Here is a 19,682-nt window from a genome sequence, read left to right on the forward strand (position 1 = left end):
GTCATGTTTTTGTTTTATTTTATTTGGGGGGGTACCAGGGATTGAACTCAGGACCTCGTGCTTGCCAGGCAAGCACTTACTCCACCGAGCTATCTCCCTGGCTTGGTAGAGCTTTCTGAGGCTAAACAGGTTAAACCCAGATGTGTTGCTACGTCTATACAGTGAGTTTTTTAATTCTTCTCTCACTCCCCCTTTAACCATAGCAAAACAAATAGGGTCCTCAAAGAGGAGGAATCTTTCCACAGACTCTCTCCCTCATGTCCTTTCTTTTTTCCTTTCTTTGAAAAAATACTTTTTGAGCAATACTCATGGCTATAGATAATGTATGCATTACTTGATCTGTCAAAATCGTGTGAGAAAATTGAAGAAAGATTGGTCACAGCTGCAAACACCTCTAGAAACAAGATGAAAGGGACTAGAGAACAGTAATTTCACCTCTAAAAAGGGATTTAGTTATATAAGTAGATGTAGTGCATCTGTGTAATCCAGAGGGGTGCCAGATATTTGGGTTTGGATGGCAAAGAAGAGAACTATCCTGCCGTTCCTGTTTACCCCTCAGCGTCAAAGAACAGACGGTTAGCAAAGAAAGCTTTGCAGAAACATGTAACAGAAAGACATCTTCTCCTTTATGGACTCTGTGGAACTTGGGGAAGATCATTAAGGCACATATATTTTAACTGTGTTAAAATCATAAAATCTTAATATAAAAAGATTATGTTTCATAACATGGAAAATTATGTCTAGAAGAATCATACATTTTGGGGGAGAAATTATGATATCATACAGAAATTTTAGAGCCAGACAACCACTGGTTTAATTTGCACCACAGCTACACTTTAGCTCTGTGATTTTTAAATAAATTATGGAAGTTTTATTTCCATAATGTACTTCTGTTTCCTAATGTCAAAAACAGAATAACTGCAGCTACCTTGAGAATTTTTATAGTCAGACTACAACCAAGTTCCTTGCAAAGGGTCAATGTGTGACAGCTTCTTTTGCATCACATAGAATGACTGTGAGGAGGCGGCACAGCTTTTCCTGGCATGCCCTCAGCTATCCCAGTTAGCAAACTGCACCGGCTTTCATTTAGTGCTAAAACTTTAATCAAGAGCTTGGAGTGTAGCTTTGTGGTATAGTATTGGCCTAGCAGTGCAGGACCCTGGGTTCGATCCCCATTGCTGCAAAAACAAATACATAAAAAATAAAGAACTCTGATCATCTGACCTAGGATCAAATCATGGCTCTGTTACACATTGTACACATGTGTTAAACTATCCTCCTGCAATCCCTTGTACAAATATGTATCAATTAAAAATTATGAAAAATGGTCGGCCAGATAGCTCATCAGACTAAAAGTATCTACTTAGGCAGATGCAGGTACCAGGGTTTGATCCCTGATGTGCCATGTCAGCCCTACCTCGGGGCACTTTGAGGCAGCAATTAAGACTGGGCATGGTGGTGCATGCCTGTAATCCCAGGGCTTGGGAGGCTGAAAACAGGAGGATCACTACAAGTCCAAGCTGTGTATTGAGACCCTGGAGACCCTGTACTAAATATATTTAACAATTTTTTTTTTTAAATCATAGCACTCCCAGGGCCAGGGAGATAACTCAGTAGAATAAGCACTTGCCTGGCAAGTGCCATTGCCTAAATTCAATCCCTCATTTCCACCAAAAAAAAATCATAGTACTCCCATATTCTGTTCAGTTACTTAATTTCTTTGTTTTGGTTTTCTGGTTGCCAAAATGGTAAGAATAGTAATATCTGTCTCACAAGCTTCATTTTATTGAAAGTACATTTTGTATACCACATTTATACTTTATTGAAATATAATTTATATAACTTATGTTTTATTCAAATATAATTCATATACCATAAAATTTATCCATACCATAAAATTTATCCATTTCAAATGTGTAATTCTGTGAACTTTAGAAATTTTTATAGTTGTGTTAAGCACCACAGTTCATTTTCAGAATATTTCTAGCACTCCTTACAGTTTTCCCAATCGTGTTGGCAGTGAATCCTTGTTTCCACACCTAGCTCCAAGCAACCATATATCTGCTAGCTGTCTCTATAGTTTTCCTTTCCCCAGAAATGCGGCCATACAGTAGTGCAGCCTTACTTGGCTGCTTTCTTCCCATTCAGCGTAGCATTTCCAAAGCTCACTCATGTTGTGGTGTGTGGTACTCTGCTCCTTTTTCATGACAAATGGTAGTATGTTTTGTAGACATACCGTATGACATTTATCTACTCCACACTGGATTATTATGGTTGTTCCCACTTTCCTGCTAGAATGAATAAGCTACTATGCGCTTTTACATTTAAGTCCTTGGTGGACGTGTTTTCATTTCTTATAAATATGTAGATTCCTACCAGTGGAATTCAGGAATGTTTAACCTTATTTAGAAATTGAAATGAAAGTCATATAACAAGAAGCTAACTCTTGGGGCTGGGGAGATGGCTCAGTAGAATAAGTACTTGAGGGTCTGAGTTCAATCCCCCGTTCCGCAAAAAAAAAAAAAAAAAAAAAAACACACACACAAAAAAAAAAAAACACACAAAAAAAACTCTTTTAAAGTGCATGATTCAGTTGTATTTATTATATTTCCAAACTGTACAACATGACCACATCTAATGTGAGAACATTTTAATTACTCCCGCAAAAAAAACCAAAACATTATGACCCTTAGGAGTCACTTAGATACGCCCCTGCCCACATTCCATGGAAACCTTAATCTGCTTTCTGTCTCCATATGTGGAATATATCTATCTGTGTTACACAGTATATGCATTTCATGTATAAATCCTTTCTTGACTGGCTTCTTTCACTTAGCAGAATGCTTTCGAATTCCATCCATGGCGTAGCCTGTGTAAGCATTCCATTCCTTTTCATAGCTAAATCATATTCCACTATATGGACTGCCAAACTTTGCTTATTCATTTACAAATTGATGGCTATGTGAAACGTTTCTGCTTTTTTACTATTATAAATACTTACTAGTATTGCCATGAATATTTGAATATAAGTTTCTGCATGGATCTGATTTTCATTTTTCAAGGGAATGTGCCTAGGGGTAGAATTGCTGGATCGCATTATAACTCTATGTTTAATCTCGTTAGACTGTGTTCAGTGTGGCTGTACTGCTTGCCATTCCCAGCAGCAGTGGGTCCCGCCACAGCCCGCCTGTCCTTCTAGCCAGCTAGTGGATGTGAAATAGAAACTCCCTGTACTCTTCCTTGCATTTCCCTGAAGACTAATGATGGACATTTTTTTCAAGTATTTATTAGTCATTTGGGAAAATGTCTGACCAGACCTTCTACTATTTGAGTTGCGTAGTTTGTCTTCTATTTAGGTTTTTAAATGTTTTCCGAAGTAAAAAGATACTATTGTCAGTCCCTTTGATTTCAGCTGTTAGAATAGGCAAGCAGTGCTAATCATGAACATTTTCTTAATGTCTAATTAGCTGATTATCTTTCCATGTACTTAGGTGGTGTTCCATGTATTTTCTTTGTAGATACGTCTATGGAATCTCTTGCCTTTTTTTTTTTCTTTGTCTTTTTTTTGGTTTTGGTCATATTGAATTTTAAGATCTCCATGTATATTTGGAGCCAACTCTTATATCATATTATTTTCTCTTGTAATGTTATCCAGTCTGCAGGCTGTATCTCTGTTTTCTTAATTGTGTATTTATAAAACAAATGCTCCTAGTCTTGATTAAATCTAATGTCATTTTTTTCTTTTATGAATCATTTTGGTATCATATATAGGAATGACTGCCTAATTCAAAGTCATAAAGATTTTCTTTCATGTCTTCTAAAACTTTTATAAGTTTACTTTTAGATCAGTAACCTATTTTGAGTTCATAGGTTTGTAGTGGACATTGGCATAAGTCATGAAGTTCAAGTCCAAGTTCACTTTCTTTCCCAGACTAGACTAGACATTTTTCCAAAGAAGACATACAGAAAGCTAATAAACATGTGAAAAGATGCTCATGCTATCAGCCATCGTGGAAATATAAATCAAAATCATAGTGAGGACATGCATGGTGGCACACCCCTGCACCCCAGCAATTGGAAGGCTGAAGCAGGAGAATCACTGTGAATTCAAGGCCAGCCTGGGCTACACGGCAAGTTCAAGGCCAATCTGAACCACACTCTGTCTCAAAAACAGACACAAAACAGAAAAAGCATAGTGAGGTAGTACTTCACATCCACTAAGGTAACTATAATGTAAAGGTATAATAGGTATTAGTGAAGATCATTGAAAAATACTATCCTTACCATATTAAAGTATCTTTGTGGCTTTGTCAAAAACAGATTTTATATCTTTGTATAGGTCTGTTTATGAAATACCTGTTGTGCCCATTGTTTATGTGTCTGCCAATGTGATAGCTTTGATTATTGTAGCTTTATAGTAAATCTTGATGTTTTAGCTTTATTGTATGAGTTCTCCAATCTTCAATTTTGTTCTTTCTGAATTGTTTAGACCATTCTTATACCTTTGAAAATCCACATAAATTTTAGGACAAGCTTGTCTATAAGTATCATGCTTAAAGTTGTGTTACAATTACACAAAATCTATAAATCAACTTGAAGAGAATCAATATCTTTACTATATTTTATATTTGAAGGATAGTTCTGTGGAAATATATTTCTTGGTTGAAAGTTTGTTACTTTGAGCACTTTAACTACATGTTTACCCTGCCTTTTATCTCCACTTTTTCTGATACAAAGGCAGCTATTCCACTGTATGAGTTTTTCTCTTACTACTTTCAGCATTTTCATTTTGGCCTGCAACAGTCTGGCTGTGATATGTCTAGGCGAGATTTTCATTGTGTTTATTATGCTCGGGGATCTTTGAGCTTGTGGGTATATCAGTTATACTAAATTTTAGAAAGTTTGGGGTATTATTTCTTCAATCATTTTTTCTCTTTTCCTTCTGGGACAATCATTGTGTATTCACAGTACTTTCTGAAGATTTATCATTTCTACTGATCTATCTTTAAATTTACTGACTCCTCTGCTTTCACAAATCTGCTATTAAATCTAGTGACTTTTCCAAGTTTTCCATCAAGATTCCCTCCTTCTAACCTGTTTCTTTTCCTTTAAATCTTTAGACATAATTTAACTCACTTTAATTCTATCAAAATATTTATTAAAGTTATTGAAAATGTTCTCTTAAAATCAACCTTCTGGGCCCATTCACTGAATTTCTATTGATAACTTTTTCCCTAAAGTGGTATCTATTTTCTAGTTTTTGTATGTATACTAAATCTCCATTGCTGCAGTAGCAAATTACTATAAGCTTAGTGGTTTAAGACAACACATATTTATTACCTGGTAGTTCTGTGGTCAGAAGTGTTGCATGGGTCTCTAAATCAAGGTGTCAGCCTGGGCTGAAGTTAGGATATTAGCAGAGCTGTTCCTTCTGGTAGTTCTGTGGAAGAATCTCTTTCTTCACACACCTACCTCCTTTGCCTTTTCCAGCTGAAGAAATGGCTTATGTTCCTCAGCTTACCTTTGTTTCCTGGATTTTCAAAACTAGCAATGTAACATCTCTCTAACCCTACTTCTGTCATCACAGGTCTCCAAGCACACCTCAGAGTGGTTCTCCACTATGAAAGAGTAAACAGTAAGACTGGATGTGCCTGGTTAATCCAAGATAATTTCCTTTTTCAAAGTTCTTAATCACATTGGTATAGTATTTTTCCATTTAAGGTAGCATATTCACAAATTCTAGGGATCAGATTATGGATTTACTTGGGAGCCATTTTTCTCCCTACCATGTCATGTCCAGTGATTTTTGATTGCAAGTTGGATATTTTAAATAATACGTTATAACTGCATTGTATTTTGTTCTGAGAGTGGTTGATAGTCACTTTGTTAGTTGTCTTTGTAACTTGTAAATATAGAGTCTGGAGTATACAGTACAGCTTGTTTATACTTTTTAGTTTTGTTTTGGGTTTGGGGTTTTGGGGTTTTTTTAGACAGAGTTTCACTATGCAGTTCAGCCTAGCCTTGAAATCACTTTGTAGCCCAGGCTGGCCTCAAACTTGCAGTGATCCTCCTGCCTCAGCTTCCCAAGTGCTGAGATTACACGTGTGCTCCACCACACCTGATACTTTCCTTAGTATTTTAATCTTTCTTTTTCCTTTAGATCATTTTAGCTTGATTTCCTTGATGTCTCCTTCTGTCTGCATAACTTAAGTCATCAGCAGTGACTTAGGAAGAAGTATTAGAACAACCTTGACCTTTAAGGATTTTAGTCTCTGTTGGTCATGTGTATATAATAAGGTACTCTGCAGTTCTCAAGGTCTTCTATGGTTTTTGTTATTGTTGTTGTTGCTTTGAGGTTCCTCAGGTTTGCCCCACGTGCCTGCAATTTCCCAGTTACCAAAGTAGTGTGGAAAGCTTATCTCATCTCTGCTAAGGCTGACTCAGGTGAGAATGGTGGATGGGTGTCACAGTAGCATACCGTGTTGTTGTTGTTATTGTTTTCTTTTCTATTTATTTCTTTCTTTATTGAGACAGGGTCTCCCTATGCAGTTTGGCCTGGCCTTGTGCTCACTTTGTAGATCCCAGGCTGATCTTGAACTCACAGTGATCCTCCTGTCTAATCTCCTGGGTTCTGGGATTACAGGCCTGCAACACTGTGCCATGTTCTAGGGCCTGCACAGCATGCCCAGTGTTCTGCGGGCCAGCACAGCATGCAGGAACGGGGACCAGACTTGGGACCTTGTGCTTGCCAGGGAGCTGCTTATGCCTCTGAGCTATCTCCCCAGCCCAGCATACTGCATCTCATATCCTCAAGTATAGCTACTTTTAATGTATAAACACTTCTTGATTTATCTATTTCTGATCAATTTCTGATGACTTAAAGTGGTTGCTTTTGGTGGTTTTGAGTTTTATCCTTACTTTTTGTAGGCTAAAATCACTGATCGCTTCATATCATCATTACCAGAGTCTATTGGTGCAAAACTGTTTTGAAAATTTATTGAGCTAAAACAAAGTGCCTTCCATGTAGCAAGGGCCCTAACCATAATTAACTGCTTTTATTTAAACTATCTTTATTCTTTTAATTTTTAAATATTTATTTATTTGGTACAGGTCTCGCTATGCAGCTTGGACTGGTAGAGATCCTCCTGTCTCAGCCTCCCCAGTACTGGGATTACAGGCATGCATCACCATGCACAGTTTTCGTGGCTGGCATGGTCCACATAGGGTTCCGGGGTTGGCCACAGCATGTGGTACCAGGATTGAGCCTAGGTCCTTGTGCTTTTTGGGCAGGCACTTAGGCCACTGAGCTATCTTCCCAGCCCCTAAACTGTCTTTATTCTTATTAGTAACAGAGACAACTAGATAGCCACGCTTCCAAGACATATTCATGGTTCTCTACTATAGAATATTTTTTACAAGGGATCTTTTTTCTTGACTCCATCATGATAGGCTAAGTATCCACAGCTTTGTAAAAGTAGGCAGTAAATATTCTAGGCTCTATAAATTGCAGTCACTTAGTTCTGCTGTTGTAGCAAAACAGCAACAGTAGCCCGTATGCAAACAAGTACACATAGATATCTCCCAATAAAGCTTTATTTGTAAAAATATGTTGCAGATGGGTTTTCTCCTGCAAACCATAGTTCACCAACCCCTGCTTTAGAATCTCCTTCTCATAGTCTACATCTGAGCAGTACTAGCTACTGTGCCTCAGCATACTTTTTTTTATTTGACAATCACCAAAGAAAATATCTCTGCTTCCCAGCACCATAATGCAGCCCTTAGCAGCACCTGTGCCATGCAAACCCCTCCTAAGATCTGCCCAGGATTTATGGATTCTTGAGTACTTGGCGTCTCTAGCAATTAATTTCAATAAATGTGCTATTAACACTACTGAAATGTGTGTCAAAAGGAGCACATACATAGAATGTTGTTGGAAACCAGTTAGATACAGACACACAGCTGGGTGAGCTTATTGATGCTAATATATATCTTATCTTTTGTTTAAAATGTGTGTGACTTTTTATTCATTTTTAATCCTTATGACTTTCATTTTTTACTATCAAACAAGGAAAATATTCATATTTTAAAAAACCGTAATTTTTCCCTTATTATTGATCTTTGAGATCATTAAATCCCTAGATTAACCTATTTCCTATATATTGGCTTTATACACAGAAATTAAAGCAAAACATTTAGTCAACTTTTATGGACTTTCCAATTAAAAGTCATAATGGCAAAAATAATGTCATGAATGAACTGTTTAAAAAATTATTAAAAAATAAATAAAAAATTATAAAAAGATGCATGTAACTCTTTTATGTTCTTTATGGATATCGAAGGATCTTAAAACACTTAAGTGCTGTTTTCTCCCTTGCTGACATGTATGCTATGATTCTGTATATTTTAATTTGTACCATATTTTTAACCCATAGAATTTTTTTATTTGTCAGCATTCATAGACTTGTTCACATGAAACATTCTCTTTGTCTTCACTCTTGTATCTTATACCTTATATCTGGGATCACTTTCCTTCTACCCAGAATTTTATAAATTCCTTTTACAAAGATCTATTGCTGACAAGTTCTCAATTTTTATCTGTCTAAGGGTGTATGTATTTCAACTTCATCCTTTAGAAAAACAGTTTTATCAAAATAATCATTTACTCTACAGTTTACCCAATACTTCAATAGTTTTCCGCTTAAAGATATGTGTAACTATTGTTGTTAATTAACTTTCTGTTACTATGACAAAATACCCGAGATAATCACCTTATAAAGAGAAGTTTATTTTGGCCTGTACCTTTAGAAGTTCCAGCCTGTGATCACTTGACCTTGTTGCTTTTAGGCCTCTGGTAGGGATATCAGTGCATGGTAGAATAAACTACTTGCATCAGGTCTGAGGTGCTAAGGAGAAGAAGAAGAGACCAGGTCCCCAGTCTCTTTTACTCCCACTATGAATCCTCTTGGCAGTTCTACCTCTCCCCAGTAACACAACTGGGGACCAAACCCTTAGCACAGGGCCCGAGGGGGACATTTCCCACCTGAACTGTAGCATACACCACCACCACACTCATCACCTTAGAAAGAAACCTGGAGCCCTTCAGCAGTCTCTGCTTTCTCTTGAAGATGTCTCTCCAGATACACAGTTCTTAACAAGGAATTCCTTTTCCCTGGAACACTGCAGACATTGTTCATCTGTCTTCCAGCTTCCATGGTTGCAGCCGCCTGTTAGGTGTGCTGTGTGGCTCTTCTGACTGCAATCCATCTCCTTCTGTCATCTGCTGTCATCTTAGTCGCCATTCCAGGGAAGACGCCAGGAAGGAAGCATTCCATGCTCATCCCTGGTGTTGGCTGACCCTGGGCCTGCTCTTCTTTCCTTCAGACCTCAGAGGCACCACCGTACCAGTAGTGATGCCATTCTCCTTGCTTTGCACGGGTTCCTGATCCCTTCCTTACTCTCTTGCCAACATTATATTGTTCTTTAACCTACTTTATTTTAAAAAACAATTAAAATACTTTATTTAATATCTAACATTGTGTTCTGTGAAAGGATAAACATGCTGTATTACTAGAAACTAAATGCAAGCGAGTTTTTATAAATTTAAACTAATACATTAAAATAAATTTTAAAATGCCAGAGAATAAATTTTAAAATTTTACCCACAAGTTGCTTCTTGAAAAATGATTTCAGAGTGATGTTGCTATCTGTATTTTCAGATATTTAGGGCTTTACAACTAGGGAGATAGCTCAGTGGTCTAAGCTTCTGCCTGGTAAGCACAAGGACCCGAGTTCCATGCCTGGTACCACAGGCTGTGCCAGCCCTGAAACCAGGCATAGTGGTACAGGCCTGTAATCCCAGTGCTGGGAAGCTGAGACAGGAGGATCACAATTCTGAACTGCATAGTGAGACCCTCTATCAAAAAAAAAAAAAAAAAAGTAGGGCTTTAGTACATTCATTCAGAACTTATATTGCCTATATAAGGATGAGTAGGCTGGAGAGGACAAATGCAAATATCATAACAAAAATCTCATTAGCATTTTTTCAAAGACTTACTAAATTACTATTATTGCATAGTTCAGTTATAGTAGCTGGCTTTTTAAATACTTCGAAATATCATGAAATATTTCACACCCAAAAAATAGTGCTGCAAGACAGGAAACAGGCAAAAGCCTAAGGACAGTACTGTCACAGTTCAGAGACTACTCAGATGAAACAGAAACTGTCCTGCCTGCCCATGAGGTTCTGTCCAGTTCTTCCCACCGCCCCCCTGCTTCTGCTCTGTGAGCCATATTTCACAAGGGAACAAGGACATTTTTGTACAAGTCTCCTTTAAATGAGAATAGTAAAACACTTCATCTGAAAGTTATAAATATAAGCATTGGTTTTTCAGTTCATTTTTAAAAGAAAAATCAAAGCCCAGAGTTTGTGTTTGAAATTGGCTGGCACTACTGCTGAAGTCTTCTCCCCTCTGGCGGCCACATGCGCAGAGCCAGCCCCTGCCCCAGCCAGGCTCTCCTGTGTGTTGCTGCCCATTCACCTGGCACCAAAAAGAAACAGGTAAATGTAGGGGGGACCCAAGACAGGTTTGGGGTGGTTGGAAAATAACCATTTGGATATTATTGAATTTTTCTCCTTCCTTTTTTTACAGTCAAATAGCTCAGCAAACTGAAGTGCCTACTTACACAGAGCGCAGCAGCCAGGATTTGATCCCCCGGGGTGCTGTGCCAGCCCCACCGCTGGAACACGCTGAGACAGCAATTGAGACTGGGCGTGGTGGCACACACCTGTAATCCCAGCACTTGGGAGGCTGCAAACAGGCAGATCACTAGGAGTCCCATCTAGTAGTGAGATCCTGAACACCCTGTAGGCCCTTCCCTAAAATACAGAATAAATAAATGAAAGTCAGTGAATTTTAGTACCTTGCAACTAATTACCACATATTTTCTAGCTCTAGAGACCTCAATATTTTGGTTAAATAGAGTTGTATATATTTCCAAGTACTCACCCATCATGTTTTTTTATTCATCTGGTTAATGACAATGTGAAATGGCCACTGGGCTCCTAGGAGAGCCACATCTTGAATTGTTCCTTCATTCTGTCATGAATTATGCTGTACTACCTTTAACCTCACTCTGTGCTCCGGGGCAGGGGTTACATGTATGTTTACAACAAACAAAATCTTTTTGATACTTAATATCTGACTAGGGATCTTTTTAACAATAGGTCATACACAAATAACTCCTCAGTTGGGAAGCTTGTGAGAACAAGAGCTACCTCTTGAATGAAGGGCCTACGTGGTGGAAATCTTTAAGATAAGTGAAATGTGCTTCTTATGAATTGAAATGATTCTGCTGCTTATTTGGTGGGATGAAAGAAACAGCAGGAAATCGTCATTGTAATATTGTCAAGTCCAGTTACTATGTATGAGCCCGGACATTTTTTTCTTATGCTCAGGTGCAAGGCAGGTGTACAGATCCATATTTCTCGGTGATGTGAGGCCAGTAGCACATGTTGTGAGAGGAGCAGGAACTGAGGGTTCAGCCCTGGCTGGAACTCATATCTTCTCCTTACAGAAACAAGCAAGGATTTATGGTCCCATGCTCCCTGTTACCATGAGAGTCAAGGAACAGAGGTGATGGAGAAGCTACAATTCATGCCCCACCAGGGAAACAGTGCATCTGCAGACTGTGTGGGTTAATTAAGGTCATGGTAGGAGCAAGTCCTCCTTCTGAGATGGTTTCACGGACAGTATGGCCTGCATTTGCTTTCTCTGTTTTTGTTTTTTATTAGGATATTTAAAAAAAAAAAAAAGACTAACAACAGAAATGTATTATATTATAAACAAAGCTGCGCTACCACAAAGGCATAATTAGCTTCCATACTACAGCTGCCTTAAATTAAACAGAGCCTAGGGTGCAACAGATGACTCTAGCTGCCTTTTCATGCTTTCTTGTCCCAGTTACCCGTGGTACTTGACACTGAATTCCTGCATCTGATTTAAGACCTGGAGCAAAGCCTCCCAAGGTGAATGTCAGCCCCCATACTTCTGCTGTTACTTTGACCAGCAAGTCAGTGTCTCCCTGGCGCTCCCTCAGTAGTGTTGAAGGCCACCAGAACTCACTCAACATGGGTGTCATTTTGCTTCTACATAAGGTTGGGAAGTTAGTAAAACTTCAAACCTTCTGAAACTTTTGCTTTCTTCTTTGATAACTATTTTTATCACCAAGTCATAATTATAAAACAGACATTTCTAAAAGGTATAATTGTTTTTGTTTTGTTTTGTTTTTTAGTTCATGCTTGTAAACTTACATATTATACTTAATTAGGATGCTCAAAAGGCCCTGGTCACTTAACTGCCAATCAAAACATCGACCCCATGAAGCTGGGGATGGAATGCAGTGCCTCCAAAAGGACAAGGCCCCAGCACTACTCCTGTAGGTGGAATGTGAAATCCAATGCCCTATTTTTTCTTTATGAAAAATTTTAAAACATACGCAAAAATGGAATAATACACAATGAATCTTCATTTGAGATCCATCTGTCAGCCAGCTTCTGTGATCATCCACATTTTAACCCTCATTATCCCCATCTTTTCCTTCCTTGAATTATCCCTTCACAGTGCTGTTTTTGAATCTGAGACTTGCTGTCTCTAACTAACTTTGACAATTCTCAGCTGTATGATTTCTTCTGCTGCTACTGCCCAATTCTCTTCCTTCTCTTATGAGATTCCAGTTGACATGTCTGACACCTGTGTCTCTGTTTTCCATTCTATTGTTCCTTCATGTCCTGTGATATATATATTCATTTGAACCACTTTCTAGTTCACTAATTCATATCTCTAATCTGATATTTATTGAGTTATTAATTTGTCTTCTACTTTTTCAATTCTAGAATTTCCATTGTTTTTAAAATATAATTTCTGGTTTCTCCTAATTCCTCAAACATATTTATTATAGTTATTTTAAAGTCACTGTGTGAGAACCTTAGTGTTTCAGTAGCCATGGACCTGTTTCATGTTGATTTTGTCCTGATTTCCAGTTTTTGTCTTCTTGCAGGCTCGCTAATGGTTTTACTGGGTGTGGAACAAGGTATAGAAAAAAAAGTATTTTAAAATTTAAATAAAAATTTAAAAATAAAATAAAAAATGAAAGGTATAATTTCAGGATGATGTTATTTCCTTTAGAGATTTATTTTTGCTTCTGGCAGTCAGGGTAGAAACGTACCACCTGAATTCTATCAGGGTTTGAAATTGATTACCTCTTGGTAATGGCTGATGTGTTCCTGGTTTGCCAGATTATTCCTAGATTGTAGTCACAAATAAAAATTTGGAGGTCACAAATGAAAGTCAGGCATGTTTCCCAAAGAGCCGTCTCTTCTTTGTTGAGCCCTAAACTTCAGTTTGCACACCTCCTTTTCTGTGATGCTGCCAAAGCCATTGCACTGCTGGCTGGCATGTCTCTCCTTTTCAGTCAGCAAAGAAAAAGTGGCAGTGAATGTCAGACTTCCCTTCCTGAGCTTCTGCAATTGTGACTCCGTAAGACCTGCTGCCTCAGTGGCCTAATGGAACCTTCAAACAGGTTTTTAAAAATATTTAGTCTCCTGCTCATTCTTAACAGGAGTTTGTCTGCAGTATGTTAATCCACCATTGCTGAAAGCAACTCTGCTGTAGATATTTAAGCTAATTTCAAGCCTTGCATCATATAATCCTTGACATTTTCTTATAATCATGATGCCTCTTCATGTTAATATTTCCTTGCTTTTCTCAGAAATGTCTTTTTTGTAGTTGTTTTGAATTAGGATGGACAAGGTCTCTATACTACAAATGGTTGCCACAGCTCTTCCATCTTTTCATGCCTGTAGAAGATCCTCAGTCAGTGTCCTGCAGAATTCCCACATCCCTGAGTTACTTGTTCCTCTTATCACTTATTTTTCCTATCAAATGGAATTTAACTTTTTGGCTGATTGGGTTTGGTTTGGTTTGTTTTGCTTTGCTTTGTTTGGCAGGTTGCTTTATAGGTAAGGCAAAATAATTCCTATTGTACGATATAGGATGGCACTCAATGTCTGATTATCACTTTAGTGATGCTGAGATTAGAACAACCTAATCCCTCCACTATCATTCTTTAAGGGCTTCGTCTAGTGATACCTTTTCTCTGGATCAGTTATCTCTTCAGGAGTTGCAAAATTATGTTTTTTCTAGGTCCGTCACCAGTACATATTTACTAACTGTAGGAAGGTAAGCTCTCTTTTTAGATTCAATGATGTATTTTGCTTCAGATTTTTAAAAATAGTCCTGAACAATGGACTTTTTTCCTGCTGTGTAAATAAATGCCAAAGCTGCTACCTCTAATAAAGCAGTGACTGGTAATTGCATCTATAGAAAAACCTTAACAAGACCTTTTTTCTTCTGTAACCATTCAGCTTTAGACATTCCAGTTCCCTGACTCTCTGCCTCCTTATAGGATATGACAGCAAGACGTTGGTGCTTATGGATTGGAGGTGAAGCTGGTGCACACTCTTCCTTCACTGCTTGTTTAAACTCCCTGTGTCCTGTGTACTTACTGCAGAAGCTCCAAAGGCAGTTATCCCCATCTCAGGCCAGTATTCTGATGCATGCCAATGCTAGCATCATAGCTTTGACAAGAAAATTTATAATACTCAAGCTAGTAGAATGCTTTGTCAAATGATGGTTGTTATGTAATTTCCTTGTATTGTTTTTGTGGAGATGATTATTTTTCTGAATCTTGTAGCCATTTTTGACTCTACCCCAGCAAGTCTCCAGTTCCTGTTGAGTCAGTTCTATAACCTTTTATCAAATTCCTTTGTTTCCTGTTCTGATGAAATATTCTCAGTCCTTTGAGCAGCACCTCACTGCCTAGCAGGGAAAGGCCAAGCCTCTTAACTGCGTGTGTGCTCTGCACAGCCAGCTGTCCATCTCCTATTCATTTCCCCGGTCAGAGCAGTGAGCTCACTTGGCCTCTGTGTTCAGCCTCCTGCACCATCACCAGAGCAGCCCAACCCTGTCCCTGCCTATGCCCTGCATCCTTGGCCCGAGATCTCATCACCTACTCTGGTTCAAAACAGCTCAAGCCTGTTCTCCTGATCACTGTGGTCCCTGCTGCTTCCCAGGGACCCAAAGTCTGTGTCGTGCTCTGATGGATCTGTCTTCTCTGTGTCATGATTTCATTTGCCTCATCTTTGCAACCTAACTGTCCTCCAGGGGCAGGGCTTACCTTGGACTTCCCCAGACTCCTCCCAGTCCACCAGGCCCAGAACCTAGCATGGTGTAGTACACCGTCTCCTCTCTTCTCCCCAGGATTCTTGTTTCAGTCCTCAGGCACAACTGTTCATTTGTTCAGACTCTCAGCCTAGCTTTACAGTTCTGCTATTGAAGATTCCATCCTCATTACTGTCACATGCAGTAAAGTTGCTGAAGCCTGTGTCCTTGGTGGGCAGCTTCTCCAGTGTTCCTGGGGGTGCCAGTCCAGCAGATGATCATGATTCCTGCTCCACATGTCAACTAGAGGCCTCCAGAACCAAGCAGGCTACAGCCAGTTCTTTGCCACAGTGGGAAAGTGCATGTGGGAGGGCTCCAGGAATGTCTGTGTGGGACCCTCAACCCATGCACACATTTCCTCCCTGTACAACCCTGTTTTGTTTTTTAATGTCTTTTAGTGATCGAGACAGGTACCTGTCATGGCATAATTATGCACCACTTTCTCCATGCACATAAAACCAATGGTTTTCTTTCCTTTAGCTAACTGACTTGACAGACACCCACTGAGTAGAGAGATTATTAGTATAAAATTACTTTTTGGCCTTTAAATTTAATTATCCCACATTCATAGCAAAAAAAAAAAAATATCCCAAATCCAGGTGTGCTTTTCAAGAGAAGTATCCAGGGCAATTACCTTCTGATAATGGCATCCAGCACTTAAATCTTTTGTCTGGAGATCTTAAAATTTTTTCCATGCAAGTAGATAATGATGTTCATTTTGGAAGGGGTGAGAGGTGAAATGGTTGACCTCTTAGCATACTCAAGAGATGAAGAAAACTGCACGGCCCAGCTGTCTCCTTTGTTTACCCCACCTCCCCCAGTTCTTTAAAAAGAGGCATGACCAGCCTTCTGTTAATTTCATGCTCCCTTCCCCAGGTACTGCTTTTCCACTTTGTTAAGAACGTGAATGAAAAAAAGTTTCTGTATCACATTTCATGGGGGTGGGGGTTGATGGAGTTGAGGGTGAAGGAAAAGAAATGGTTTGCAGATAGGCACACCCTTGTCAGAGAACAGACCTACTTCTGGCCAGCCGACCTCACCTGTTAACCAGGAGGGCTTTGTGTCACGGCAGTATCATAGCCAATGAGGTGTATCCGAGGGATAATCATCAATTGAAAAGTCGTGCCCGAGGACTCATAAATAAGAGCAGTGCCTCTCACAGTGCCAGCCCTGTATAAGCGATGGCTCCTAGGATTGTCTTATTGATAAGAGGCAGCAGGCCTCTGTCCTCTCCAGAGAAGAGTATGCCTTGCTTCCTTTCTGCTCCCCCATCCAAGCCTTTCTGAACCCTATTTTCCTCTTCCAGAAAGCTTTCCCTAGTCCAGCAAACCATCAGTTGCCCCTCTTTTAATAAACTCCTATACCAGCTCCTCAGTTCAATTCAAACTTGAAGTGAACATTAACAGGTACTAAGATTTGCCTGATTGGGGCACCAAATAATGTTCTGTCTTGTAATATTGTTCTAACTCTCATATGAATGTTTGTCCTATGTCTAATGGGATTATTGGACCCTGAGAGAAAACCTTAATTCTACAATGTGACATTTCCTCCAGTCCCAGATATAGCCTCTGTGTACAGCAGGAGCTCAGTTGCCCGGAGAATGTGGGGATGATGAAAGAGGCCAAAGCAGTGACCCCAATATAGTAAATTTTGTTGAGCCAAATTGAATTAAGATAGCTCTTCATGGGGCTAAAACATGGCTCTAAGTCTTCATTGGTTGGTTCAGTATAACACCTTATTCTGTTACATTTTATATCAAAGAGATAAGTGTGCATTGAATCCCTCCTGTATGAAAGATGCCATAGAAAACTCAGAGGATGCCCTCAGCAAAAATATTATAATCCAACAAGAAGATCAAATCAGTACACTGAAACACAGAAAGGTAGACCAGGTGAACTGTGTAACTACCATTCCATAAAGAGCTTTCCAGTGAATGGGCGAGGTGTTGTAGTATCTACTTGGGGCATCGTGAAACTTTCACTCATGTAATCCACAAATAGGTGCTGAGAGGCAGTCTGTTAGTGCTCATGCTACATGGAAGAGGGTGAAGGTAGTTATACCCTAACTATAATGTATTGTCCCCCCAAATACAAGTGCAGAGGTCCAAGCTCGTGTGTCTGCTGTCTGGTGTGTGTGTTAGGGAGGCACTGGGGTCCTGTTATTTTTTTCCTAATGCAGAAGGATTCTGGGGAGCTGAAGACTAGCAATGTGCTAATTCCCCCGTGTACTGCATTCCCCTGCACTGCAAAGCTAATTTCCTTTCAGTAGCTCATTAACATTCCCAGGCAGTGTTTGCTGCCACGTTCATAGTCTCCTGAAGCAATGCTGACTACAGAGGTGAGAGCTGCTGACACTGTTTGCCTTTTGGATTCTTCCAGGATTTTTTTCCCAGGAAGCCATCCCGTCAGAGGTGTGCAAGTAATGAAAGTTGGTAAACTGCAACTACACCAAGGCATGTTTCCCCAAGCAATGAAGAATCTGCGACTGGTGAGTATGCAAGAGCTGGGTTTCTGCCTGGTAGACCTTTTTCTGGCTGGTGCCAGGCCTCTTCCTGGTGACTTTTTTTTTAACTCTGCTTTCAGCAGTGTGTAACACGCATGCACATGTGCACACTCATGCACACGTGCGCACAAACTTGTACATACACTTTTGGGGTGTACTGCTAAATGTTTTACGACCACATCTGAAGAAACCTGCTTTGTGACTTGCCATTTCTGTCATATAAATGTGCCCAGCATGACTGATTTTAAACCACCATTGTACAATCAAACAGCTCCCAAATAGCATGGTAATTTGAAATCACTCTGGCAAACTTTGCAAACCAGCCCCAGAACACAAGAGCACATGCATCCTGCCTCAGAGTGAACAAGTCCCCCTTCTCCAGGCCCACCGAACACAGCCCAGCTCCTTCCCTAGGCAAGACAGACAGGTAAGACCCTAGACTACTGTCTACAGCCTCTGTCCCTCCCTTCTCCACACACCTGGAGCACACTGTGCTGCCCACCACCACCCACCCTGACCTATAGTTTCTCTGCTTTAAATTCCCTTCCCACCCCACCCCTGGGCCTGGCAGAACTCTGTTGATCCTTTAAGGCCTTGCCTCAGTGTCACTTTCTTCTTTATTCCTACCACTCTCTTTCCCTCTGCTTACCATATTATAGTAGCCATACCTAACCACCTAGCCTCCAGCCCTCAGGGACCTGTGAAGTCTTGGCAGTTGTCTTTGTAACTGCATCAGTGCCATACGAGCTACCTGGAACTAAAGAAATATTCATTATTTGGAAGGAGAAGGGAGGGAGGTCAAATGCAATCTTAGCAATAAGTGCCAAGAAACTGAATGGGAGAAGTAGGTCAGTAATGGAAAACCTTGTTAAAGAGTGAGACATTTCCCTCCCTTTGGGAGCCTCCTGTGTCCCAAAGGGGCCAGGACTTTCTGCTTCTTTGTTTTTCACACTCCTGCTAGGTGTTTCTCCATCCCTCTCAATCTTTGGCCTTCCAAAATCAGAGTTCACAGGCTCATCTGGCCCAGGTGCTGGTGGAGCAAGACAGAGAGAACCGGCTGTGGGTTTTCATGGGCAGCACTTGATACTTCGATGCAGCGGGCACACACCCCTGTCCGCAGAAGAGCCTTTGGAGAACAATCGGGGCCCTGCATTCAGGTTGCTCTGGGAGTGTGCGGGGGCTAGCCAAGCCCATAACAAGGCTTTTTTTTTTTTTTTTTTTTTTTGCGGAACCGGGGATTGAACTCAGATCCTTGCATTTGCCAGTCAAGCGCTTATCCTACTGAGCCATCTTCCCGGCCCCAACAAGGCATTTTTAAATGAGAAAAATGGTGATGCCTAAAGGAGTCTTCAAAATCATATTCCCTAATGCTAATTCTTGCTGAAGACTAGCCATATCGTCTGTTCCTACCTCTAACTGGAATCAGTCCTAAAATCAGAAAGAAGCTAGGCTTTCCTGAAGGTGCACAGATCTGCGCTTTGTACTTTACTCAACATCTGTTTTCAAATGGATGGATATACACCTAGAAGTTTGCAGTTCTGTGAGAACTTCCCTTTTCTGTTCTGATTAGTAACTATTAAAAATTTTACTGAAGGTCTGCTGTGTGAAAAAGTTGGCAGAAAAAGAATGTAGAGAAAGTTTCCCAAGTAAATGATGTTTCCAACAAAGCCTCACCTTGCAACTAGATAGTCCATAAGTGACTAGATTAATCCTTTATGTTTGTATGGACTGTAAACTGGTAATACTGCTCCTGCATACATGGAGCAAGGTCCTCATGACCAAGGGCAGCCATGTGAGGTCAGTGGGCAGGCCGGTATTCTCATTCCTGTTTGAAAAATGAAGACACAAAATCTTAGAGACAGACTGGAGCTTGTCTTAAGTCACACTGAAGCAGAGCTAGGT

At 39.9% G+C, this 19,682-nt stretch overlaps 1 protein-coding gene across 1 annotated transcript in view; it reads left to right on the top strand.

Annotated features, from left to right (window-relative positions):
• LOC101577922 (histone-lysine N-methyltransferase SMYD3) overlaps nucleotides 1-19,682 on the top strand; it is a 201,351-nt gene that overhangs the window by 168,059 nt on the left and 13,610 nt on the right. The window contains exon 6 of the mRNA XM_023710374.1: nucleotides 17,657-17,765. Within this exon, the coding sequence (XP_023566142.1) occupies nucleotides 17,657-17,765 (109 nt within the window). The remainder of the gene's footprint in view (nucleotides 1-17,656; nucleotides 17,766-19,682) is intronic.

This window comes from Octodon degus, unplaced genomic scaffold, assembly GCF_000260255.1.
Source record: "Octodon degus isolate 3935 unplaced genomic scaffold, OctDeg1.0 scaffold00017, whole genome shotgun sequence".
Taxonomy (NCBI): domain Eukaryota; kingdom Metazoa; phylum Chordata; class Mammalia; order Rodentia; family Octodontidae; genus Octodon; species Octodon degus.